Source organism: Biomphalaria glabrata, chromosome 9 (genome assembly GCF_947242115.1).
Source record: "Biomphalaria glabrata chromosome 9, xgBioGlab47.1, whole genome shotgun sequence".
In the NCBI taxonomy this organism is placed as follows: Eukaryota; Metazoa; Mollusca; class Gastropoda; family Planorbidae; genus Biomphalaria; species Biomphalaria glabrata.
The window spans coordinates 24004734-24031325 of NC_074719.1; the positions used below are offsets into that span (position 1 = coordinate 24004734).

At 36.7% G+C, this 26592-nt stretch overlaps 1 protein-coding gene across 14 annotated transcripts in view; it reads right to left on the reverse strand.

The window, feature by feature from the left end:
* LOC106079591 (uncharacterized) overlaps positions 1 to 26592 on the reverse strand; it is a 145052-nt gene that overhangs the window by 82534 nt on the left and 35926 nt on the right. For all 14 annotated transcript variants that reach the window (XM_056040165.1, XM_056040164.1, XM_056040158.1 and 11 more), the window contains exon 4: positions 11620 to 11692. In XM_056040165.1, coding sequence (XP_055896140.1) covers positions 11620 to 11692 — 73 coding nt within the window. The remainder of the gene's footprint in view (positions 1 to 11619; positions 11693 to 26592) is intronic.

Below are 26592 nucleotides of genomic sequence, written 5' to 3' on the forward strand. Positions count from 1 at the left end.
ATAGGTCAACAAGATACTAAGATAGGTCAACATGATACTAAGAAAGGTCAACAAGATATTAAGTTAGATCAACAAGATACTAAGATAGGTCAACAAGATACTAAGATAGGTCAACAAGATACCAAGATTTTTGCCTTCCCTTGCCAGCACAATGAGACAGGCAACCCAACTGTAGAATACAGACTTAATCGTTGATGAGAATCATCGTGTTTCCAACAGGGCGTTGCAATCAACCATGGGCTTGCGACATCAAGGTGCGTTCTAATGTTTGGTTTTGTATATGACCAGGTGGGTGTGTCAGCGAAGGGTCTCTTATATGATCTCTATAAATAGTACAGTTCATGCACAGGTCTGAACTAAGAGCATGCTTCTGACGCCTGTAGCGTTAAGATAATCGGACAAAAGGAAAATGTAAAAAATGGCACACACATTACGAGACGATATGTTTATGCTATCAACATTATATCATTTTTGTTAAGACTATGTATAGCTCTTTAGTTACCTGATATTAAAATGTAAAGAAACATGTCTTATGTTTTTAGGGGTGTCTTAAAATGTAAAGAAACATGTCTTACGAATGTAAGGTAGCGGTAATTTGTTAAAAGGTTAGCAAGCGGAAACATGATGAAAGTAAAAGAGCCGATGAATTGTTTTGTTGCTAGACTCAAACAATTAGTACAAGATATATCCAAAGTGTCGCAAGTCAATCCTTTATTATGAAATTAACAGTAAGACAAAGATTAAGAATATTTTTTTAAAAACAATCAATGACTAGAGTAATTTACTTTGGCTAAATAACATAGATAATTTATATATAGTTTGAAACTTTAATGAATATATTACAAACGTTCAATAAATCTTATGTCCATATATATTTTAGTAAGGACAACAATACATTTAAAAGCCTTCATCAACTTTTTTCTCCTTTGGATTATAGCATTTATTGTAAACTATAATACTGTAAAAAAATAAAATAACTTCAAATAAAAATATATATATACATAACTATTCTTGACTTTCGCATAAAAAATATGTCAAGGACTCTGAAATGAACTTCACCGTTCTTAACCAAATAAGTGCTCTCAACAGAAGAGCTGAGACATTTGGATTCTGCACTGCTAAAAAGTGCACACACACACACAAACCTTTAAAACACACAAAGCTTATCAACACTCCTTGTATCACCGGATACACCAACAAATTTGCTATTTATAGTTTTTCGGCCATATATGAAAAAATCTCCCAATAACACCAATTCATCTAGGCCAGTGCTTATTCTGAATATCAAAGCGAGAAGAAAGTTCGTCTAGATCGAGTAGATACGTCTGGGTTACAAACATGTTCTTCTCAGCCTTGACCTATGCACGTTACAAGGGAGGGTAACTCTACCTTGGCTTGCATTTGAGACAGAAGCAAAAAAACTCGAAGTGTCTAAATCTGTACATTAAAAATAAAAATAAAAAACTTGGGTCAAACCTAGAGTTTTTGTTAAGAAAACCGAAATACGATAATCGAAATGTAGACTTTTTATAAATACAGAAGGTTTGGGAAAGATTCTGAATACAAAAAAGACAATAAACATTCTAAAAATATGTGAAAATCCTGACCTAATAACCATTTCTGTACATGTGTATGTTTTCTATGACAGCAGAATGTTAAACAAGTGATCAAGTGTATGGGAAAAGGTAAAAACCAGTGAAGCGTAAAACCCAAACTTTGGTCTTTTAATTCTGTATGATTGGACAACTCTATAGAATGTACTAGACGTCTGCATGTCATGGAATCAAATAAAACTATTACACGGTCTAGGAAATCGAAGCCCCCAAAAGGAAGCACTATTTGATGACATTATAAAGTCGGTCTGTAAACAAGACATAGGCAAAAAGAAAAGCCGACGCCCACAAGACGACTATTTGAAATTGTGTTTACTTTTCATCTACTGTAGAAAGGAAGACAGACGTCGTGAGCTTAAGACTTTCACCACTTTGAGAGCACTAGTAGCACATGGTTAAACCCGTGTACGTGTTTGTGGTCTCCAATGGCGTTGAAATGTTCACTGAGCTAGCTGTAAGCCAAATATATTTTTATTTAGACGTTTGAATATTAGATTTAAATTACAAAACGTGTTAACTTTAATGAACCGCGGTCACTGCCAAGACATAGCCTGTAATGAACTTAATATTACACATACATATCTTTACTGTTACAATAAATCACAAGTCAGACGTAGACAATCCCAAAGTATGTCACTAGCCCCAACAAAAAGAAAGCATGTTTCCAACTACAAAAAGGGCGCAAGCCCCATTAACAAACAGTGATCTAGCTACAAATAACAAGCATCTGTCTAGCTCCAACAAAAAATGACTCTAGCCTCAACAACAAACACGGCCCAAGTCGGCCCCTAGCCACTACATTTAACAGGTCCCAGTCTAAGCAACAACAGGACCCTAGCCCCACCAAGAAACATAACTCTAGCCTAGCCCTAAAGCAAACATGTCTCTAGTCTCAACAACAAGCATGTCTCTAGTCTCAACAACAAACATGTCTCTAGTTTCAACAACAAACATGTCTCTAGTCTCAACAACAAACATGTCTTTAGTCTCAACAACAAACATGTCTCTAGTCTCAACAACAAACATGTCTCTAGTCTCAACAACAAACATGTCTCTAGTCTCAACAACAAGCATGTCTCTAGTCTCAACAACAAACATGTCTCTAGTCTCAACAACAAACATGTCTCTAGTCTCAACAACAAGCATGTCTCTAGTCTCAACAACAAACATGTCTCTAGTCTCAACAACAAACATGTCTTTAGTCTCAACAACAAACATGTCTCTAGTCTCAACAACAAACATGTCTCTAGTCTCAACAACAAACATGTCTCTAGTCTCAACAACAAACATGTCTCTAGTCTCAACAACAAACATGTCTCTAGTCTCAACAACAAACATGTCTCTAGTCTCAACAACAAGCATGTCTCTAGTCTCAACAACAAGCATGTCTCTAGTCTCAACAAGAAACATGTCTCTAGTCTCAACAACAAGCATGTCTCTAGTCTCAACAACAAACATGTCTCTAGTCTCAACAACAAGCATGTCTCTAGTCTCAACAACAAGCATGTCTCTAGTCTCAACAACAAACATGTCTCTAGTCTCAACAACAAGCATGTCTCTAGTCTCAACAACAAGCATGTCTCTAGTCTCAACAACAAGCATGTCTCTAGTCTCAACAACAAACATGTCTCTAGTCTCAACAACAAACAAATCTCTAGCCTCAACAACAAGCATGTCTCTAGTCTCAACAACAAACATGTCTCTAGTCTCAACAACAAGCATGTCTCTAGTCTCAACAACAAACATGTCTCTAGTCTCAACAACAAACATGTCTCTAGTCTCAACACAAGCATGTCTCTAGTCTCAACAACAAGCATGTCTCTAGTCTCAACAACAAACATGTCTCTAGTCTCAACAACAAACAAATCTCTAGCCTCAACAACAAGCATGTCTCTAGTCTCAACAACAAACATGTCTCTAGTCTCAACAACAAACATGTCTCTAGTCTCAACAACAAACATGTCTCTAGTCTCAACAACAAACATGTCTCTAGTCTCAACACAAGCATGTCTCTAGTCTCAACAACAAGCATGTCTCTAGTCTCAACAACAAACATGTCTCTAGTCTCAACAACAAACAAATCTCTAGCCTCAACAACAAGCATGTCTCTAGTCTCAACAACAAACATGTCTCTAGTCTCAACAACAAACATGTCTTTAGTCTCAACAACAAACATGTCTCTAGTCTCAACAACAAACATGTCTCTAGTCTCAACAACAAACAAATCTCTAGCCTCAACAACAAGCATGTCTCTAGTCTCAACAAGAAACATGTCTCTAGTCTCAACAACAAACATGTCTCTAGTCTCAACAACAAGCATGTCTCTAGTCTCAACAACAAACATGTCTCTAGTCTCAACAACAAACATGTCTCTAGTCTCAACAACAAACATGTCTCTAGTCTCAACAACAAACATGTCTCTAGTCTCAACAACAAGCATGTCTCTAGTCTCAACAACAAACAAATCTCTAGCCTCAACAACAAGCATGTCTCTAGTCTCAACAACAAACATGTCTCTAGTCTCAACAACAAACATGTCTCTAGTCTCAACAACAAACATGTCTCTAGTCTCAACAACAAACATGTCTCTAGTCTCAACAACAAGCATGTCTCTAGTCTCAACAACAAGCATGTCTCTAGTCTCAACAACAAACATGTCTCTAGTCTCAACAACAAACATGTCTCTAGTCTCAACAACAAGCATGTCTCTAGTCTCAACAACAAACAAATCTCTAGCCTCAACAACAAGCATGTCTCTAGTCTCAACAAGAAACATGTCTCTAGTCTCAACAACAAACATGTCTCTAGTCTCAACAACAAGCATGTCTCTAGTCTCAACAACAAACATGTCTTTAGCCTCAACAACAAGCATGTCTCTAGTCTCAACAACAAGCATGTCTCTAGTCTCAACAACAAACATGTCTCTAGTCTCAACAACAAACATGTCTCTAGTCTCAACAACAAACATGTCTCTAGTCTCAACAACAAGCATGTCTCTAGTCTCAACAACAAGCATGTCTCTAGTCTCAACAACAAACATGTCTCTAGTCTCAACAACAAACATGTCTCTAGTCTCAACAACAAACATGTCTCTAGTCTCAACAACAAGCATGTCTCTAGTCTCAACAACAAGCATGTCTCTAGTCTCAACAACAAACATGTCTCTAGTCTCAACAACAAACATGTCTCTAGTCTCAACAACAAACATGTCTCTAGTCTCAACAACAAACAAATCTCTAGCCTCAACAACAAACATGTCTCTAGTCTCAACAACAAACATGTCTCTAGTCTCAACAACAAACATGTCTCTAGTCTCAACAACAAACATGTCTCTAGTCTCAACAACAAACATGTCTCTAGTCTCAACAACAAACATGTCTCTAGTCTCAACACAAGCATGTCTCTAGTCTCAACAACAAACATGTCTCTAGTCTCAACAACAAACATGTCTCTAGTCTCAACAACAAACAAATCTCTAGCCTCAACAACAAGCATGTCTCTAGTCTCAACAACAAGCATGTCTCTAGTCTCAACAACAAGCATGTCTCTAGTCTCAACAACAAACATGTCTCTAGTCTCAACAACAAACATGTCTCTAGTCTCAACAACAAGCATGTCTCTAGTCTCAACAACAAGCATGTCTCTAGTCTCAACAACAAGCATGTCCCTAAGTTGATTAATAATATATTTAGTCTATATTTTATGTTTTCATCAACAGATGTCGTTTTGACTTGATAAACAAAAATATTAGACATTCAATACAATGTTGTTTTTTTTGTTTTTTTTAATAAACAAAGCTTTTTTTAGAGCGCGACACTCAACAGAGTAATGAAGAAAAGCCAGAAAAATACAAAACCTCAAGAGATGATGATAAAAACCCAGACAACAAAAAACAATCCTCAGGGGTCATAAAGTAATTTAAGAGAATTGTCTGGAATTTCTAAAGAGCTAAAAAAAAACTTTAAAAACCCAGCTAATTTTCAAGCGGATTAATTTAGAGAAAAGGCCAAAGAGATTTTCTATAACAGTGCCATGAAATGAAGCGAGCGTTGAAATTTAAATGTGTTGCCTTGACCTAGATTTATTCAGCATTGTGAACGATTTTAACATGACCTTAAAACATCTAAAACAGAAATATTATACAAATATTATACATTATCAAAGTATAGTTTATACACGATACAAAATCTGCATATCTGTATGTATTTCTGTAGGTCTCTGTATGTTAAAGATTAGGAATGTACTTGACCAAACATAAGGAAATATAGAAAGTAACAAGAATAATAAATTACTTTGCATGTCCAGATCAGAAGTCAAATATTATAGTCCATCATAATTTAAGGTTTGGATAGCTGAGTATTATTGTTAGGTACAATAAAGAATTATTTAATTATCCACTTGATCGGAGAATGCGTGAGGGAGAAATAGCGTTACCAATTATTTAATGGAACTAAACCCAACAAATTTAGCCATATCTGTGAATACTGAAGCATTCGTTTTTCTCGTTGCTATTAAACAAAATAATGAATTACCATTAATTAATTCGGCTGTTACTTATTTTTTATTGATTTATGTCTTGACTCTGTTAATGAATAGTTGTGCGAAGTTTCAGCTTGATCCGAGAATGGGTGTGGGAGAAATAACGTGTACACACTTTTTACCAGACAGACAGAAAGACTGACAGAGCTGATATACGTTTTGTAAAAAAAATCTTCATTTCCAGATACTATACACTGGATGAGCAATGGAGTAAAAGTTGTACTCAAAAAAAAAAAGTTTGTTAACCTTTAAAAAGCCACACACCTTGCAACAGACCATCTGCTCCATCTCCCCTAGGACACCATATATACAGACTTCACAATTCGGTAGAGCACATAGTTCAAAAATAAATACCAACTACAAAGTAAAGTAAAAGAGAATGTATTTCAACATCTCAAGGAGATATTTTTGTACATTGGAGAACACATTTGTAATTAATTTTTTTTTTGTCTTTCTTTGACATTTTCAATTTCATTTCAATAAGGTTATTTCAGAATTCCATCATCCCTCTGCTGTTAGCAATTCTCAAACTATATTTGGATCTCTTTTAATAACGACATTTTTTGTTCCGTTATTTTTTTATTTCGATTTTCCTCTGAGTTTGATTTTTAAAACCTTTTTATTTCATTACAAAAATGTTTTGTTTTTATTTTTCCTTTGAACATTGTTATCTTTCAACTGCTTCATTTAGCCATTCTAAAAGTCTTTGACACACTATCAGAATTATGTTTAGGCTGAGCTAGAATAATTTGACTCTACATTCTGGATGGACTTTACAAAGCTCTGGGCCTCGAGGAATGCAATGAAGTTGAAATTGTTTTTTAACGCCCCTGATTTTAAAATAGCAGTTGAAACTTAGAACTGAAACCAACTGAAGATGAACTTATAAATCCAGCACGAGGAGAGTAATAGAAGAATGAGAGCATGTATTCATTATTTCTCTGACCAAACATCAGGACTGTGTGTAAGTGGCTCTGACTCAATGTAATTATGGGGGGTACATGTATAGGCGTTTCCATGTGGGAGGTTTTTTGGACAGATCATGTGACTATAATTATGAGGGTACAGATGTATAGGCGTTTCCATATGAGAGGTTTTTTTTTGGATGGATCATGTGACCGTAATTATGGAGGTTACCAGGTGTATAGGCGTTTCTATAAGGGATGTTTTGAGCGGATCACGTAAACATGCGATCTAATAGTGGAAGAACTAAAGTGGAATCAAGGTATAATATATTGGCATTTTTTTGTTTCAGATACAAACAGAGCTTTGAATGGTGGTGTTAGGATGTTAATAATGATTAAATAAGTTCAGTGTTGATATTGGTTTCTGTTTTTTGAGCGTTTTATTGTTCTCTCATCACATAAACACATTTATGACAATGGGTATTAACATATGACAATATATAGGAACATATGACACTATGAGAAAAAAAAAGACTTTAGGGGGGAACCTATGACAATGTGTGACAAAATATTTAAAAATATGAGAACATATGACAATGTGAGAGAAACTATAACAATATGTGAGAATCTATTACCATGTGTGAACAAAACATATGAGGATGTGTTAGAACCTATGACAATGTGTGAGAGTATATGACAAGATGTCACAACCTATGACAATTTTAAAGAACATTTAAGAATATGTAAGGATCTATGCAAAGATGTGAGGACTTATGACAGTGTGTGAGAAAATATGACAATATGAGAGAACCTATGATAAAATGAGAACCTATTCTATTGTCTGAGAACCCATGTAAACCTGTGAGAACTTATCACAAAACATAGAGAACAAATTACAATATGTGAGAACCGCATACTATATCTGCCGATGACAAATTGAGAACCTTTTACCTATAATTAAACCAGCACTAATTGCCTGATATTTGCATCAGGTTGTAGCTATTAGCTTTCAGTAATAAGAGGTAATTATCATGCACCGATTCACATAATTATGTATTCAACCACCATACATCACAACATGTGCCATCAGCAGATTTACTCAACACAAATAGTCTTTCAGAGCACAATTATGATTTTGATCAACACAATGTGGCATTGGGTTTGTTTGATGCTAGAAATGTTTGTGATCCTAAAGAACTTATTCCACTACAAAATATTGCTAGCAATGATATATTTAGTCAATCAATTAGAATTATTATTCAAAACATTTTTTGGGGATTAGTTTGTCTTCTGATTTGTTTTATAATAATAATAATAATAAGTATAGCTTTTATATAGCGCTACTTTCATGCTTATAGCATGCTCAGAGCGCTATGATCCAATTTCATTTGTGGACCAGTGGGGGAGGGGGTATGTGGGAGAAGGTTTTCCCTGCTGCCTTTAGGCGCACAGTGAATACAACTCTGCTCGAGTAGTATGTCGTACCTCCAGCCCCCTTTTTAGGTAGCCAAGCCTAGCCTAGTTCAAGCGTACTTAGCCTCTCGACCACGCTTCCTAAACGCCTCGAGTCTACATGTGTTTGATAAATGCGCTTTATAAATGAATTTATTTACGGCACATCTTCAGAACAGTTTGAAATGAGATCTAGTCAAAAAGTCTAAGAAAAACAAGGTTACAAAAGACAGTTTGTGTGGAAACACAAACTCAAAATCGGCCCCCGAAGTGGTCCACTCAGGCAGGCTTCAATATTTTCAGAAAGAACATCCGAATGAAATTATATCAAAGACAAATGAGAGATAAGAATGGAGAAAGAAGGTTAACAGATCTTGTGTAGTGCCCCAACGGTCCCGCAGATCAATGGATAGGTGAAAGTGTATGTAAAGTTAGATGTGAACCTGGTCTAACTAGTTCCCCTTTCAGACCTTGTGTTCTATAGGGCAGATGATGTAAAGTTCATCTGTTTTTGTGGCCTACGGCAGGGGTCGGCAACCTTTTGAGTTGAAAGAGCCAAAAATTACAATTTACAAAATTTTAAAGATTTTAAAGAGCCACAAATTTTTTCTTGCCAACAATAAATAGTACTCGCACAATTGATTTTCTAATTACAAAAAAAAAAAAAAAAAAAAACGAATCTATTAATTCATATATACGTGTTTTTCACAACATATTAGGTTTAGAAAGTTTGGATACATTTTCCTCAACTTGTTTTTAGTTTCAAACACGACTCTAAATTTTCGATTGTTAGTTGGCTTGTTACTTAATGATATTCATGCAAGAAAACACTTGCTCGCACGAATTTGTCGGTCCGAAGATAGTCAGTTCTTCAAATGCCAACTTCACCTCATTATAGCATTCTGAATACTATTCCATGCGTCGAAGAAAGGCTAAGTGCCTCAACTCGTGACATTTTAATTTAATTTTTTCCTGTCAAACTTCTGGCTCCATCAGTTGCTGTTGAAACGATTTTATTGAACTCGATCTTGCATTTTTGTACGGCATTCGCTCTATCTTCCAATTTAGTTTGTCATGAGAGTAGCAATCCTAGAAGAACTTCTTTTGGACCTTGGCAAGACATATATCTGACAAAATGGGCAACTTTTGCAGTGTCTTTTATGACGCAAGACTAGCAAGTGATAAGGCAGAAGAAAGTTGAATATCTTCCACCTGCAAATATGTTACATTTAAATATATTTGAGCTATTCTATCTTGTACTGTTTTAGCGGATAGTGGTAAATCTTTGATTTTTTTTTCAAGGTTTATTTTTTTTTTTTTTTAAATCACGAAACAGTTCTTCAGACATACGTAGGAAGCAAAGCAGTCTTTGACATACTCACCATCTGAAAATGGTTTGCCTTTGTGTGCAATTTCTATTGGTAACGCAAATCTTGCCAGATTAGCATTACTAGTTGATTGCTTCTAGTTTTGAGAAGATCATTAGCTTCTAACTCATTTACTTGAAACAACAAACTATACGTCACAGACAAAGCACTTTGTGAAGATGCGTTTCGTCTTGCGTCGAATTAAAACCTACATAGAAACACACGACGACGGCGTCATTCGAGAGCTTCTGGCGACAGTGGCAACGCTTGTAATGGGGGGTGGTGTAAAGCTGCCTAATCCTCGTTAAACGATTCAGAACTATTATAAAAAATGTTTCGATAAAATAAATAATATTTGCGTATGGAACTAAAGAGCCGCAGCTTCACATCCAAAGAGCCGCATGTGGCTCGCGAGCCGCAGGTTGCCGACCCTGGGCCTACGGTTAACGAGGGTGTCATTTAGCCGACCAACAACCAACTGCCTTTACTTTTCCCCAACTAATGTTAGGTACCCATTAGAGCTGAGTGGCGCCCAAAGATTTCAAAGTTGAAAATCCCAGTCTTCACCAGGATTCGAACCCGGGACCCCCAGTTCGGAAGCCAAGCGCTTTACCGCTCAACCACCGCTCCTCCCCTGGCCTAACTGATGTCCTATAATTGATCTAATTGTTTTGAAAAAGCTCAATCTCTTATTCGGATTGTTGCTGTGTAATTACGAAATAAGTTCAGAAAAAAGAAGTTTACAAGATTATTATTTGTTTTATATTAGGTCTAACTTATAATGCATACTAATTAGCTTTTTCTCTTTAAAAATTTGCTTGCATAACTGATTTTAAAAATTAGATTTTTCGCTTTCAGAAAAAAAAAGTAGCCGTTGCATCAGAACTTTGAATGGTCTAAAATATTGTGATGTCGGATTTTCAATATCTTTTCTAGTTTACGAGATCTAAACTGGACGGACGGACAGACGGACATATATTTCGCACAAAACTAACAGCGTCTTTTCCCCTTTCGGGGGCCGCTAAAAATTGTACCCTATAGTGAAAATTCAATTGCAATCTTTCTCACTATCAAACAACCAACAGTAACTTATTGTCACGTAACATGAAACAGCTATTGCATTAAATTTATGTTTAGATTATATTTCTGTAGCGCAAGGTCACGGTTGTATGTTGTTTACAAGTAATGACAAGTTTATTTTAAAAGATGACAGTTTTCCATAAGCTCTACAGATAGTCTGGACATTACCAGAAAGAGGGCAAGAGGTAGTATTTCAGAGACTGACATATTGAGTGTCGCGAGAGATCTGCGACTAGAAGAAATGAATTTAAATTGAATTGTATTGTCCATTTTATATATTATTAAAAAAGATTGCATTTCCAGAATAAAGCTTTGTATTTATTTAAAAGAAGATTTCAGTTTTGATTTTATCTACGGCATCAAACTATTTTGGAGAAGTCTTGAATTGTCTACTGGAAAGAAAAGTAGCAAATTAGAACATTAGAAAGGCATTGTCTGATAACACAATCTCGTCGTCACATCTATCAAGACATTGTAGCCATCTGTCACTCAAACATAAATCGTCACATCTATTAATCTTCTATTGTCCACCGTTCACCCGAGTGAAACTAACATTATTCGACCTTCCCTCTCCTCTAAACGACAAGTAATTTACATGTCTTTGCTCATCACTACGTTTCAAATGACCACTGCCTCGCCATTGTGTAAAGATAATTGACTAACCTGTAGTGCCATGAGCCAGATCATCATCGACTCGTGATTCTCAGCAGTCAGTTGTATCTCCTTACCATCCACTCTGAAAGAAATAGTGAGACAAGTGTCATGATGGTCAAACACTAGAAGAGAGTGACACTGTGTCATGATGGTCAAACACTAGAAGAGGGGGACACTGTGTCATGATGGTCAAACACTAGAAGAGGGGGACACTGTGTCATGATGGTCAAACACTAGAAGAGGGGGACACTGTGTCATGATGGTCAAACACTAGAAGAGGGGGACACTGTGTCATGATGGTCAAACACTAGAAGAGAGGGACACTGTGTCATGATGGTCAAACACTAGGAGAGAGGGACACTTTATCATTCGGGCAAGACACTAGAAGAGAGTGACACTTTATCATTCTGGCAAGAGAAGTTTTTGAATTTAAAAAAAGTTTAAAAGTTTAAAAGATCAGACGAAAGAGTCAAACTTTCGCTTCCTATTCTATAATTACTGCTCATATGTGTATAGCTGTAAAAATTGTTTGTCCATAGCGCAGTGGTTATGTTCAAGCAAACTTAGAGCGGTGTTGATCCAATCTCTTCTGTCAACCAGTGGGGAGGGGAGCTGGAGAAAAGGTTTCTGTGCTGCCTTAAGGCAAGGCGCTTAGTAAGCACGATTCTGCGACCCCGAGCCCTCTTGATATGTAGCCAAGCAATCTTAAACCCTCAGCCACACATTAATGAACTCTGATTTAAAAAAAAAAATTGTCAACCTTAAATTTAGCATTGAAAAGTGTTGTTTTTTTTCCTAAATAAATATATTTTGATAGAAAATTAAATTTAAAGTATAAGCTTACAAATTCTGTTAATTTAAAAGTGAGAATGTGTGACCCCAGTGTGGCAATGTTTAGGGTGGTACACACGAATGTGATCATAGGTGTAAACTTGTCACGAATATATTTAGAGCTAGCCATACAGCCAAATACATGTTTTAAATGCAAACCTGTTCACAAAATTAAACAATTAAAATATGAACAAAACAAAGCATATTTTTTGGGGAAAGAACCGCAAAATCAGAGACATATCTCTAAAAGTTGCAAGGTTTAACTGCCTATTCTATCTATACATAACAAAATAAATAGATTACCAGTAATTGATGAGCTAACTTGATATTTTTTTTTTATTCGTGTATTTTCATCGACTTTGATTAATTGTACAAATTTCAACTTGATCCGAGAATGGGAAGTGGCAGAAACAACTGGTATCAGACAGACTGACAGATAGAGTTGATAATAAACAACTGGTATCAGACAGATAGACTGACAGATAGAGTTGATAATAAACAACTGGTATCAGACAGATAGACTGACAGATAGAGTTGATAATAAACAACTGGTATCAGACAGACTGACAGATAGAGTTGATAATAAACAACTGGTATCAGACAGACTGACAGATAGAGTTGATAATAAACAACTGGTATCAGACAGATAGACTGACAGATAGAGTTGATAATAAACAACTGGTATCAGACAGATAGACTGACAGATAGAGTTGATAATAAACAACTGGTATCAGACAGACTGACAGATAGAGTTGATAATAAACAACTGGTATCAGAAAGACTGACAGATAGAGTTGATAATAAACAACTGGTATCAGACAGATAGACTGACAGATAGAGTTGATAATAAACAACTGGTATCAGACAGACTGACAGATAGAGTTGATAATAAACAACTGGTATCAGACAGATAGACTGACAGATAGAGTTGATAATAAACAACTGGTATCAGACAGACTGACAGATAGAGTTGATAATAAACAACTGGTATCAGACAGATAGACTGACAGATAGAGTTGATAATAAACAACTGGTATCAGACAGATAGACTGACAGATAGAGTTGGTAATATAATGTAACATTTACAATTTGTATTTAAGGTAACAAAAACGTTCCCTTGATAATTGTTTACTCTTTGATATCTGCTAAGTAACTGACTACGCCATATTTTTTTCCCACCGAGTTTTATTCTCTAAAGATTGCTTACATTTTAATTATTTCATTCAAGTGCCCACTGACTGCACAACCAAAGTTTGACGTTGTAAAAATATATACAGAATTCACCTGTTCACACTTATTACATCAGAACTCAATAGGTTATAGTTACCTTCACTCGATAGACCTTAAACTAATTATAATTAAAAACATTTACAACAAGAAAAACACAATTATATATAACATACAAAATGGTTAATGGTAATTACGGCAAACGTGGAAAATGAGGAAATTCTAAATATGTGGTAGAAGCGTCCCAAACAAATTCAAGCTGTATTCTTCACTTCAGTTCTCTGCACTCCTATATGGTTATGAAGGTTGGACACTGGTCGCTGATTCACAAAGAAGACTTCATGGAGTTGTGAGTAAACGTTGAAGAACAATGTTGGGGGTCAGATCCAAAAGAGATGGTACTGTTAAAGGTCAACACTCTGGTTGGAACTCCTCAATACTATGAAAAGACGACAACTGAGCTGATTAGGTCCTATTGTAAGACAAGAGTTACTAGCAAAAGTCATTCTTGAAGGTCCAGTGGAGGGAGCACGAAGAAAGGGTGGTCTAAAGAAATGATGGCTGGACAATGTAAAAAAAGGAGAATGGACCAGCCTCTCTCTTGATATTCTGCTAAGAACAGCTGCTGGTCAGTAAAAATGGAGGGATTTTGTGACGTGAACAATCCCAGCATCCCTACGACGAACGTCAAGTGACAGTTCAGATTATATAGAAATGACCAAATTTACAAGGGGAAAAGTTCACTTTCTGATCTATTTTGAATATGGCAGACACATCTGTTTTACAGCCACTTCCTTATTTTCTCTATACTATACATATTCGCCTCTCTCTCTCTCTCTTTAACACACATACACACATGCACTAAATGTACAAAGACAAACACTCACATACACACATTAAGTAAAAGTAAACATTTCAGACTAGAGAGCTATCAACACAATGTCAACTTTCGAGATCACAAGGTCACAGAAGTTTACTTTTGCAAACCTTCTGTTTGGTCTGTGGTTTTATAATGAGGCCGAGAAGGCCCTTTAACAAAAGCTTCATATCTACATTTTCTCCAGTCCTAATGTTTCGATCTTTCAACATGGATGAATACTGTTAAGCTATAAGGTATCCCAATCAATGACATAGCAACCATGGAGCAGGAGGTTCATGAGGCAAGGGCTTATTGCGCAAGAAGCACGTGACCAGTAGGAAAGGGGAAATAATCGAATAATTGTTTTAATAGGGTCAGTTAAAAAGCATCACTTTTATTTCATGTATTACTTGTTAGGACTTAACGCTGAATTGAGAGTAAAGACACTTTTACTTGTTAAAGTTTGACACAGCATCAAAAAGCCTTTTTAAATGTACATTGATACATTGAGGAAAGCCTGGTAAGCCGGTAGTGGGTTATGCCGAAAATCTGTCACTTTATTATTTGAGTATTAAATGAAAGTTTTCAATGGACTTTGTAAACCCCCCCCACCCCCACCCCCCTACTTACTGGGAAAAAGAGGGGAGACAAGCATTAAGCTAAACTGTGGATTATCTTCACTTCTAATAGAACATCTAAATTCTCCACTTAACAAGCTTGCTACAGTTGGTTTAATTCAACCATTCAAAGTACAACTTGTATACCATTCAAGTTTTTTTTTTTTTTTTTTTAAACGTTCATTCACAAAAATGTCTGATGACTACTGTGTAGTCCAGAGTGACTTGGATCATTATCTAAAAGGTGTAATATACACACTCACACACATAATATGCACACTCACGCACATAGTATACACACTCACACACATAGTATACACACACATATAGTATGCACACACATATACCCAACAGAGACACTGTCACACACGTACCGGTCAATACTCACACAAAATATCAATAGACTCAGCAGTTTGGGTGTGAGTAATACTAAAAGAATGCTGTGAGTGAGCAGTAGGCTACATGTGTATGTGTGTCAGAGAGTGTAATGAATGCACGTGTGTGCTCCATGTGTGTGTGTGTGTGTGTACTTTAATACCGCTACAAAGGTCAATGCTTGATGTGAACTTAATCATGTGATCTCAACAAAATGTTATTCTTTGTAAGTGTATGTCAATGTTTGTATATGTGTGTTTCTATAGAGTTAAGAAATACTAAGCATCCCAAAGTGAGCTTAGTGAGCTTTGGTTTGAGCTGACAACTTTGCCCCACTCTGTTTGAAAGTATGTCAACTGTTTTAGTGAGTGTGCATTAGTCTTCGGGCCATGAGATTCTGTAATGAGAGAACAATCTCCCAGAATGCATCACCACATAATCCATCATAAAATAAACCTTGTATTTGCGTTCCGTCTCTACATGTGGGAATAAAACAGCATACAATCCTATAAAGTCAGATCAGCCCATCTCCTGCTAGACCTAAACTACGCTGGCTGTTGTCCGTACAAGAAAACACTCATGAAAATTAGTTCATTTTTGTAATTTTTACATGTTTTATATGATGGCGGAAGAATTGTTTTTCTCTGTAACATTCTTTCTGACAAAGGCCTGACAGCCCAAACGTTCTTTGCTTTCATTTGTTTTGCCAGGTTGTTCTCTGTATGCTGCATGTATTTCTCCATACAGTTTTGTTATCCTCAAACTAATGATTCTCTCGATTTGTTCAGACTTTGCTGTTTAAAAGTTGCAACATGGTAATCATACTATCAGGATTCCTAGATTGAAAATAGCCCCCAAATGATATTGACATTAACAGGGAGCCGACACTGTCATCGTCATCCATAGGGCAAGTGATGCAAAGTGCACTTGCTTCTTATGCCAACCGTTTAACGTGGCCAGCACAGCCACCAACCACATTTACTTTCACCCAACTAATGTTATGTACCTATTAGAGTTGGATCAACTCAAGGGCGTCCTGAAAATCCCGAAATTCAAAATCCCAGTCTTCACCGAGATTTGAATTCGAGACCCCAGGTTTCGGAAGCCAAGCGACTTGCTCCGCCACCACGCCCTGCATCAAAAGTAATCTTTGATAATTGAACATTTTGTGTAAGAAAATCTGTTTTCAGAATTGTTTTAGAAAGTCAGCATTTGGAAATTCTCTTTAAGCTCTGTACTATGAGCGTTTTGTTTTAGAAAGTCTGTATTCAGAAAGTCTTTTAGAAAATCTGTATTCAGAAAGTTTTTTAGAAAATCTGTATTCAGAAAGTCTTTTAGAAAGTCCATATTTACAAAGTTTTTTAGAAAGTCTATATTCAGAAAGTCTTATAGAAAGTCTGTATTCAGAAAGTTTTTTAGAAAATCTGTATTCAGAAAGTCTTTTAGAAAGTGTCTACTCGGAAATTCTTTAATTAGAAAGTCTGTAACTATCGACAATTTGTTCACAAACTCCTTTGACCATGAACAAAGTCTGTGTGTGCATTGCTTCTTCTAGTCAGCTGGTAAACTAAGTCACAGCAATCATGCCAGTTTATATATCTTATCTTTTAGTTTGAAATGTCTAGTCATTTAATTTCACATCACACATCCATAATAGCATTGTAATAGTAAGTTCTTTATCTATCTCTCTTTTGTCAGACTTGGTCTAGCTTATGTTAAATTCTGTAAACTCTAGTGAATGGGATCTGAAAATACATCTACTTGCTGTTATGCCAAGAGTGTTGGTTGAAATAAAAGGGAAGTGTCAAGAGACTAGATTAGTCTATAGTGCACCTCACCCTTTGAGCGCCCAGCTTTAGTAACTGTCTAGCGGGTAGACTGACATAACATTGACCTTTAGGGATCGAACAAATTTCAAAGGTTGTATTGACCTCGTTTATCGTACACTGACTTGCTGAGGTATCTGTGTGTGTGTGTTGGGGGGAGGAGGAAGGAAGATGAGATATTAGGATGATATAGTTATAATTTTAGTAGCTCACACACACACACACAAACACATGCACACAATGAGACAAACTCACATATACATATACTCACGTCAGACAGTAACACGTCCACACAGACACACACACAAAAGCAATGTTTACACTCACAATTGCTAGATCAGGTTATTTATAAACCAATCTCTGTGTGTGAGCATGTCAGGTTATTGACTTAGTTTGATGGTTACAGACGCTGAAAAAAAAAACAACGAGTTTGTCCTACTACTAGTCCACACTTTGACAGGTTGTCAGGGTGAACTCTTCAGTACTTTGGAGTGAAAGGTTTAAAAACTTGGGAAGTTTGGAAACACGGACTTGATTCATAGTCCAAGATTGGTCATGGTTCTGTGGAGGAAGCATACAGGGAGGCCAGATTTAAATTTGTCAAACTTGCAAACCTTTTGTTGATTTTCGCGGGAGAATTGTGCAGAGAATTTAGGTTAGGCACAGCGTCCCAGCAGCCAAGTCATGGTCTTATGGAGAATCGTTTGTCTAAGTCTAGTTCTGTTTTGTGTAATGGGGTGACGATGCTAACAAATTCACCTACACTTTCACCTACACTTTCACCTACACTTCACCTATCCCTTACGTTGATAAACTGTTGGTGCACCACAAATAATCGATCGACCATCTTTCTCCAATCCTCTTTGTCTTAACCTTTGTATAAAATTCTTGTCAAATGACAGGCTCGTCCATTCTTCCCAACGCTTGCTCTCTGAGCCTCTTCTTTTTCCTGGTACTGTTGTTGGATGAAGTTCTTTACGAGCAATGAAGACATTGTTTATGGCCATAAAGTTTGACTTTGCGTATTTCGACAGTTGTGACTGATCATCGACCGGGCATAATAACCTTTGTCATCCTGTTTCTAACCTCTTTGTGATTCGGTCTTTGCACGTGATACCTTGGATCCTACTAAAGCATCTTAATTCCAATGTTAGATGGTTCCAGCAATGAAATGGAGCAAACAATACAGTGTTTCAAAATAACTGTCCCGTGATGTAGGCGTCAAGCATGCCAAAGAAATGTTTAAAACGGCTGCTAGAAGCTTCGAATTTCTACACAGAAGTGTAAATAATGTAGGGGGAGGTAATGTTTCAACATCTTTCAATTTGAAAAGTCATAAAGAGATGAGACAAGTTTGTATCGGGGGCTCTAATCAGGTGAGTCAATAAATTTCAGTCAATAAATAAATCCCTTGTATGCGTTTGCATTTTGGGTCATCAGGTCACAGCCATATTGATTGTATCAACCAATCATAACCATTGTAATAAATATAATTTATTTCTTACAGATTATCCCATTAAAGTTTTGCGTTTTTTTTTTAAAGTATTGAAGAGTATATACTGTACATTTATGTACATAAACTTTTGTTTTCAGATTATAAAATGTATTTTTCATTATACTACAATAGGCGTAATATATATATATATATATATATATATATATATATATATATATATATATATATATATATATATATATATATTATTTAAAAGTCTGTGTCTAACGATCAGTTTCGTGGACTTCAAAAAAGCGTTTGATAGTGTCCACCGAGAATCACTATGGAAAATAGTTAGAGAATACAGTATCCCAGAAAAATTCGTCCAGATCCTACGACACCTTTACAGTCAGTCTAGTTGCTGCATTAAAACAGAAGAGGGAACAACAGAGTTTTTTACAATCGAGACAGGTGTGAGACAGGGGTGCATCTTATCTCCCTTCCTTTTCCTCCTAGCCATCGACTACATAATGAGGAGAGCAATGAACCAGACTGCCTTTGGTATTCCATGGCATGAACAACTCCGATTGACGGACTTGGACTTTGCTGATGATGTTGCACTACTCGGGGCTACAAATAAATGCATTCAAGAAATGACGGAGAGCCTAGACAGAGAGGCACCCAAAATTGGCCTCCGCATAAACTTGGATAAGACTAAAATTATGCGAGTGGGATATAAGGCAAAGGGTGTCCCCGTCAGACTTGGCAAGTCAAAGCTTGAAGAGCTGGACAAGTTCACGTACCTTGGCAGCATCATAACAAATGATGGAGATGCTTACCATGATGTAGCGTGCCGAATAGGAAAGGCAGGGAGCATTTTCCAAAGGCTGCAGCCTATTTGGACTAGCCAAGCCATTGGACTCGAGACAAAAATACACCTTCTCAACACAATCGTCATTCCAACTGCTACATATGCATGTGAGACGTGGAAGTCATCTGTCAAAATTGAGAAAAGACTAAATGTGACTCAACAGAGATGGCTGAGACAGATTTTGGGAGTCAGTTACACAGACCGGATCTCAAACAAGGAAATCCTATGCCGAACTGGGAGTCGAACACTTAGTGAGGTTGTGACTGAGCGTCGCATGAGGTTTGCGGGACATGTTCTACGTCAAAATGAATTACGCACACCAAGAGTTGCGATAACATGAAAGCCAAAACGAGGAAAGCGCAAACAGGGACGTCCTCGTATTACCTGGCGACACACCTTCATGGAGGACCTCAGAACAGTGGACACCAGGTGGGAGGAGGCTTCAGACATTGCCAGTGACAGATCATTATGGAGACAGCTTGCCGCCCAATGCGCCGAACGTCGCGGGAGGACCTAAGTCTAAGTAAGTCTGTGTCTAATTGTTTACTATTGTTGAAACCACTTATAGAAGTCGTGCTAACACATACAACATTAAGAAGATACTTTCATAATTCTAAAGAGTTCTCACCCTTAACAAAATAAGCATATTAAATAGAAGTAAATAAGCGAAATGAGATTTAGATATTACTGTATATCTTTCTTTATAAATATAACATGCTTTTAAAGTATTCAATGGATACCAGCTCACATACAACTAGTAGGAAATGAGAAGGCTGACACACTTGCCAAGAGTGGGAGAACAAACTCACAAGTAAACTCTGCACTCTATCCAGAAGAAATGAAGAAATTAATTGTAGATAAAATAAATGAGAAATGGACGAGCTCCCATCCAAATCACAAGAAAGATGACGCTTACTATAAGCTATCCCGACAAGACCAACGTCTAATCTTTCGACTCAGGACCGGACACAACAGAATGCGACAACACATGTTCCGGAAGCTCAAAATTGGAACCAGTGAAATCTGCCCATGTGGAGTATCACCAGAAAATGCAGACCACGTCCTCCAAAACTGCTCTCTCTACCAAGAGGTCCGTATAAGACATTGGCCCCAAATCACCCCAATAGAAAGAAAACTATATGGAGAGCTCCCTGATTTGGAAACCACTGCGCAGTTCATCTCATGTATTGGTCTAGTCATATGAACACTCCAACATAACAATGAGAACGATGAAGAAGAAGAAGAAAAAAGTATTGAGTGGATTTGTATTAAATCCAAAACAGGATAGTTGCCTCTACAAAATGTCTGTCCAAGGAGCCCACTTACTTAAGTCCGGCACTGGGAAGAAGTGTTGTTTAAAAAAAACAGAGCTGCAGTTTGACAACATGGTTTTGATTGTCTTTTTCATTTCACCAGATATCTTCACACTCTTTGCAAGGACGGTTTCAGGGACAATTATTGTGAAAAAGACAATGCAGTGTATGTGTCCCACCACCTCGCGTACGTTCCTGTAACTCTAGAGAGAAGACGAACACATATGACGACATAAGAATAACGGCCACAAAAATATAGGTCCTTTCCCTCATCACGTGATTTATTTTGAGCTTTGTTATCGTCGATCATTGATCACATTCACCGACATCATTAGTCATGATCTTGTGATTGTATAGCGTCGCTGTATTATTGCACTTGATTAATGAGTCAAAGGTCCTTGGTTCAAATCCAATAGCGGACACGATTTGTAAGTCCAAAGTTGATTGAACAGTTAATGGTTGTATTATTATTGAATAGAAAACTAAGTTTTGTTAGTGGTTGTTTTGTCTACAGAACTCCCGATACTTACTTCAATGTCTAACGTCTATGTTACTGTCATGAGATCTATATACGAAATATATAGTACATCTATCTATGCTTTTGAGTTATACGTTTCACAACGGAGAGCATAGTGATTACACAAATTAGTGTACACACACACACAGAGAGAGTAGATATTTGAATTCTTACAAATACATTTCTTTTTATTTTATTCTCTCATGGCCAATATTGGTGAGACGTATAGAAGGAATGAATCTCTTCCCTACGCGACTAAATTATAGCGCACTATTTATATTCACAGTGAACAGTTGAATTTTTGTTTTGTTTTTTACAAAATGATTTTGTTAGAAAGTTTGGATAAATTCCATTCGACTGAATAGAAATGGAATTTTGTAAATAATTCTGCCCTCTTCATGTTTGATGTCCAATGAAAAGTATGAAGCTAACTACGCCTAATCTTCACACTGATCATAGCTGTCTAGCTGTTTGTTTTTTTGTGTTTTTTTCTGGAGTGTGACATGTTGCACCAGTAAGTGTGAGATGTCTCTGTTGTAAAGGTCATTGGTCTCATTCAAGTTATCTCTAGACCTACTTCGGCTATTTGTTTCGTAGTGTCTAACTGTGTCAAGGGAAATGATTGAAGAACTCTGATTACGCACAAATACTGCGAATGGATAATAAAAAATCTTATAGTGCAGCTTTTTTTTTTTAACCACTTTTGATTTGAAAAGCAGACGACAGGAGAAATATGTCACTGCGCATGTCTTTCATTTAGTTCTCTGATCATTTCGAAATCTTGTTTAGGTTAGGCTTCTTGAGCAAGCTACTCAATACTAGCAATACTTCCTGGTCGTGGACGGCTGCAGGGTCGCGTTGTTTGCGCTCTGGACATTCGTCTCAATGATCTCTGGTTCGAACCCTGCCCGCCACGTCGTCCTGGTGGTTGCGGCTGGGATATAATCATCTTTAAATTTGATGGAACGTATGAAACATGTCAAACAAATGAAACAATAAAATAACAGTAAACAAGCTTGTACTGTTGGGAGAGATGAGTCCCAAGCACCCTCCTCACACACTCAGAGAGAGAGAGATTGAGATAAAGAGAAAGGGAGAGAGACAGACAGAGTTTAACACTGCAACTAGTGTCTCCCACTTTTGAATTCTCAAGAACGTACAATATTTATCTCTTTAATATTACGTTTCTTCTGTGTGTGTGTTTGTGTGTGTGTGGGAGGGGGGGTTGCATGTGATACGTCACGTGGTATTATGAACCTAGTTGTACTAAAGCCATCTGTAAATTTAAACAAATAGTATACTACAGGGGCAGACGAGACGTGAACGTGAAACTTCTCAACTCTGCCTGATAGGTGAATGAAAGAATTGACAACGTCTTGACATCAAAGTGGCTAGTACAGTCAACATTCACATAGTAGCTCTAATGTTTCCTCTTGCTTTCAGCTAGCCCTGACAAGTTCAATAAGTAAAGCCAGCAGAATAGTCTTGATCTTTTTAATGATTCTGGTCTCATATTGAGTAGATATTTTTATTTCTTGATCTGATAAGTTTTGAGCTTTTCGATATAAAGGTATCTTCTAAAATCTGGGACTACTATGAGATTTTTTTTCCTAAAGAATATCTATGGATTTTCAGCCAAAAGAATCTACTTAAAAATAATGTTACTTGTGTATAAAGACAAAAAAACGCCTGTAGAACACTTAACCAACACCAAAAAAGTTATGAAACAAAATGCTATTAGACAAATAAATATAGTAATCACATTTTGTTTCCTTGCTAACAAAGTTATTTAAAATAAATTCATGGCTTGTCACTTAGTTTTGTAGGCCCACAAAGAAATCCTCCAAAAGGAATGAATGCGCCAAGATGACTCATTGGTTTTCGTTTCTTTAGTCTGGGCAGAATCGGATCGAATTCAACAAGCCAATTCCGGAGCGGCAAAGTTTGTCACATTTCCTGCACGTGAATGCATCTGCTCTAGAACTCTCTGATTGGACATCTTTCTTCCTTATTCTCGTATCTAAGGCCACTTCATTTCTTTTGCTTTTCGGCGAGCAAGCACGGTCTGCCTTCATGTTATTTTATCAGGGGAAGTGTGGAATGGTAAAGGTGGTTGTGGTCTTGTGGATAATACTTTGCCAAAGTGAACCTATTGGGTGTCACTACCAGAGAGAAGTGATCATTTTTACAAAGCTCACATCAACTCATCTTGTTTTAATACCACGGAGAAGTGACTTTACTTTTCTTTAACAGAAGTCTTTTATTGGTTAAGAAAGTTTTATTTCCTGTAACATGATCAGCTAAACTATTATTAGAAGGCAATCCAGTTGGATATTACAATGTTTAAATAATGAAACCAATATGGATGGGGGAAATTACTTCCAATCTTCAATGCTGTCACGTAGCATAGAGCAGCTGGATATTAATACCGGGAGGCATGACTTAACAAACAGAAGATGATTACGTTGGGATTATGTTGGGGTGGATACACTGTTTTAGAAAGAATATTGAAAGGACACTCATCACTAAGATATTGGATTTGTATAAAGCTCATATCTGTAGGTCTATTGAATGAAACATTTTTACTTTTAAGAGAAAAGGACCTAACAAACATATAAAAATATGTTTCTAAATCTACTGTTTCCAAACTGATGTCCTGGGTTCGAATCTCGGTGGACCGAGCTTTTGAAGAATTGAGATTTTTATCGCACCACTGAGTTCCCCAAACTTTAATGGGTACCTACGATGGGGAATGAAAAGTCGCTCTGTCGTTGTGCTGGCAACAAGACATCCTGCTTGTCAACCGTTGGACAAAGACACGGATAACCTTAACATCATCTGCCCTATAGAGTGCAAGGTCTGAAAGGGAAACTTTACTTACTACTGCTAAAACGTGAACACGCCCACAAATAAAATGCCTGCTAAAAGTATTGCGCAAGTCATCACACATTAGAGATGACATACATGGCATCACAGGGTCGTAGCATGGTATTTTCTACACATCACACTCCTTATGTAAGACACTGTATACAAATGTGTTTGAGAGAGAGAGAGAGAGAGAGAGAGAGAAGGAAGAGGGAAGAGGTAAATGCGGAAATAAAATCTTATCACCCAAATGATGGACACTACCTGTGTCTCGCCTTGACGTCTTGACAAAATATCAAGACTCTGAAAAAGGAAACACTTGAGTCTCTCATGTCTGTGTTTAGCAGCTTATAGAATGTGCTGGTCTTTCATAAAATAACAGACAAAGGGATTTTTTTTTACACAAAAGTATTTGAAATATTAAATAAATTTAAAAAACAAATTCTCTTCAGATATTTTCTTTAGATATTTAAAAAGTATATTTAAAGATTTAAAGCTTATTGAATCTTGCCATAGTCTTTTTTTTTAATTAATGTTAAGGAATAATTAATAGTTTGAGCCTAGTTAATTACAAAACACAGATTAGCAAAATAATAGCATTTAACTGTTTGAAGTAATTTCAATTCTATGCAAGTATATTTGACTTTTAGACCCAGAATGTTTAGAATGATGAGCACGAATAACTTATGGCTGCCTCTGTAGAACCTCAGTTCAGCCTCTGTAAAAGCTTTTGTAAAGTCTCTGTGAAGCCCCTCAAGAGTTTCTGTAGAGTTGTAAGGTACTTACTCGTAAACCTACTATATGTTTGAACCTTGTAAGATTATATTCATATACACTTGATCAGCGAATTTTATACTATATTTAAAAAAGGGACATAATTCCACTCAGTTCTGCTGTGTTAATGACACCACAAAAGAATAGTTCAAGCTGGTTGTCCTAGAACTGGCCATGTATTTTATCACCCGACATTATAGGCTATTAAATAATGTTATAAATAAAAACAGAACTATTACTTCCCCTGTTGAGAACCACTGAGCTCTTGGGTTATTGCACTTTTCATTCTGTTTTCTTTTTACTCACACTGTAAGCACCTGCTTCTCACTCCCCTAAAACACACACACATTACCTCTCTCTCTCTCTCTCTCTCTCTCTACCTCTCTCTCTCTCTCTCTCAGAAGGAGGACATGTAATAAAAGTTCATGCCTATGATGACACACTACCTACAACTGCTTCTAATGAAATGACGTGTTTTGTTTTTTATAGTTGAACTTAACAAGTTGATGGGCTCCATAAAATGAGGTCATTGTTTGATGGAAGAGGTCAATGCACGAGCTCTAAGATTAATGTTGTTTTTAACCATGGGATTTCATAGACAGAAGGCGACGTCATGTTTATGAGCCTCATTGGACGGGCACAGGATAGGGTCCAGTACGGAGTGCCTATTGAACACAATACGACGAAGTGTTGAACTAGTAAACTAAGATAGAGATCGGATTAAATGCATATTTATATCATAACTGCTCATAACAATTGTATGTAAACGCATATTGTATTAGTATACATGTGCCTTTTCTCCCTCTTTGTTCTGCCCTTGCATATCGTACTGCTTTTCACTGTGATTCTCCTGAATGCATTCATACATATAACTCATATCACATACACACCACTCTGACCACGCATATGGTTTTCGCTTTCATATTGCTCCGTTTCGATTGAGAGACAATATTGATGAATAAGACTTCGACTTCACATTGCAGACATAGCTGGTCATTGGACAATAGGAGGTGTCATTTACGTCAAAGCGAGACGTTGTATAATAATTCTTTTCCTTACTCTAATCTGCTTTTAAAATCGCTCTGTCTCTGAGAGTTCGGCTCCAAATATTTAGATCTTGACTTACTAGATCAAACATAAAATAGAGACTTTATGGACATTTACTTGGCCACTCTGCAGTCAGTTTTTTACGAAAGCAAACCACTTCACTAATATCTTTAACTTTGGTACGGAATAAAACAGACTTGACATTAATTGCAATCGCTTTGTTGCCTGATTACGAGTAATATCGCCAATGCTTTTTTCTTTGTGAAACAATTAGTAAGTCTCTAAGACTATATTAAGGCTAGTGTTGTATACGAACATATATGAAGTCATAGCTTTGACTACTTGTGGCTATTGCTGTTTTGAGATTAACAGTCCTGATAACAAGAGTTCTAAGCAAATGACGATGAATCAGATAATGACGAAGT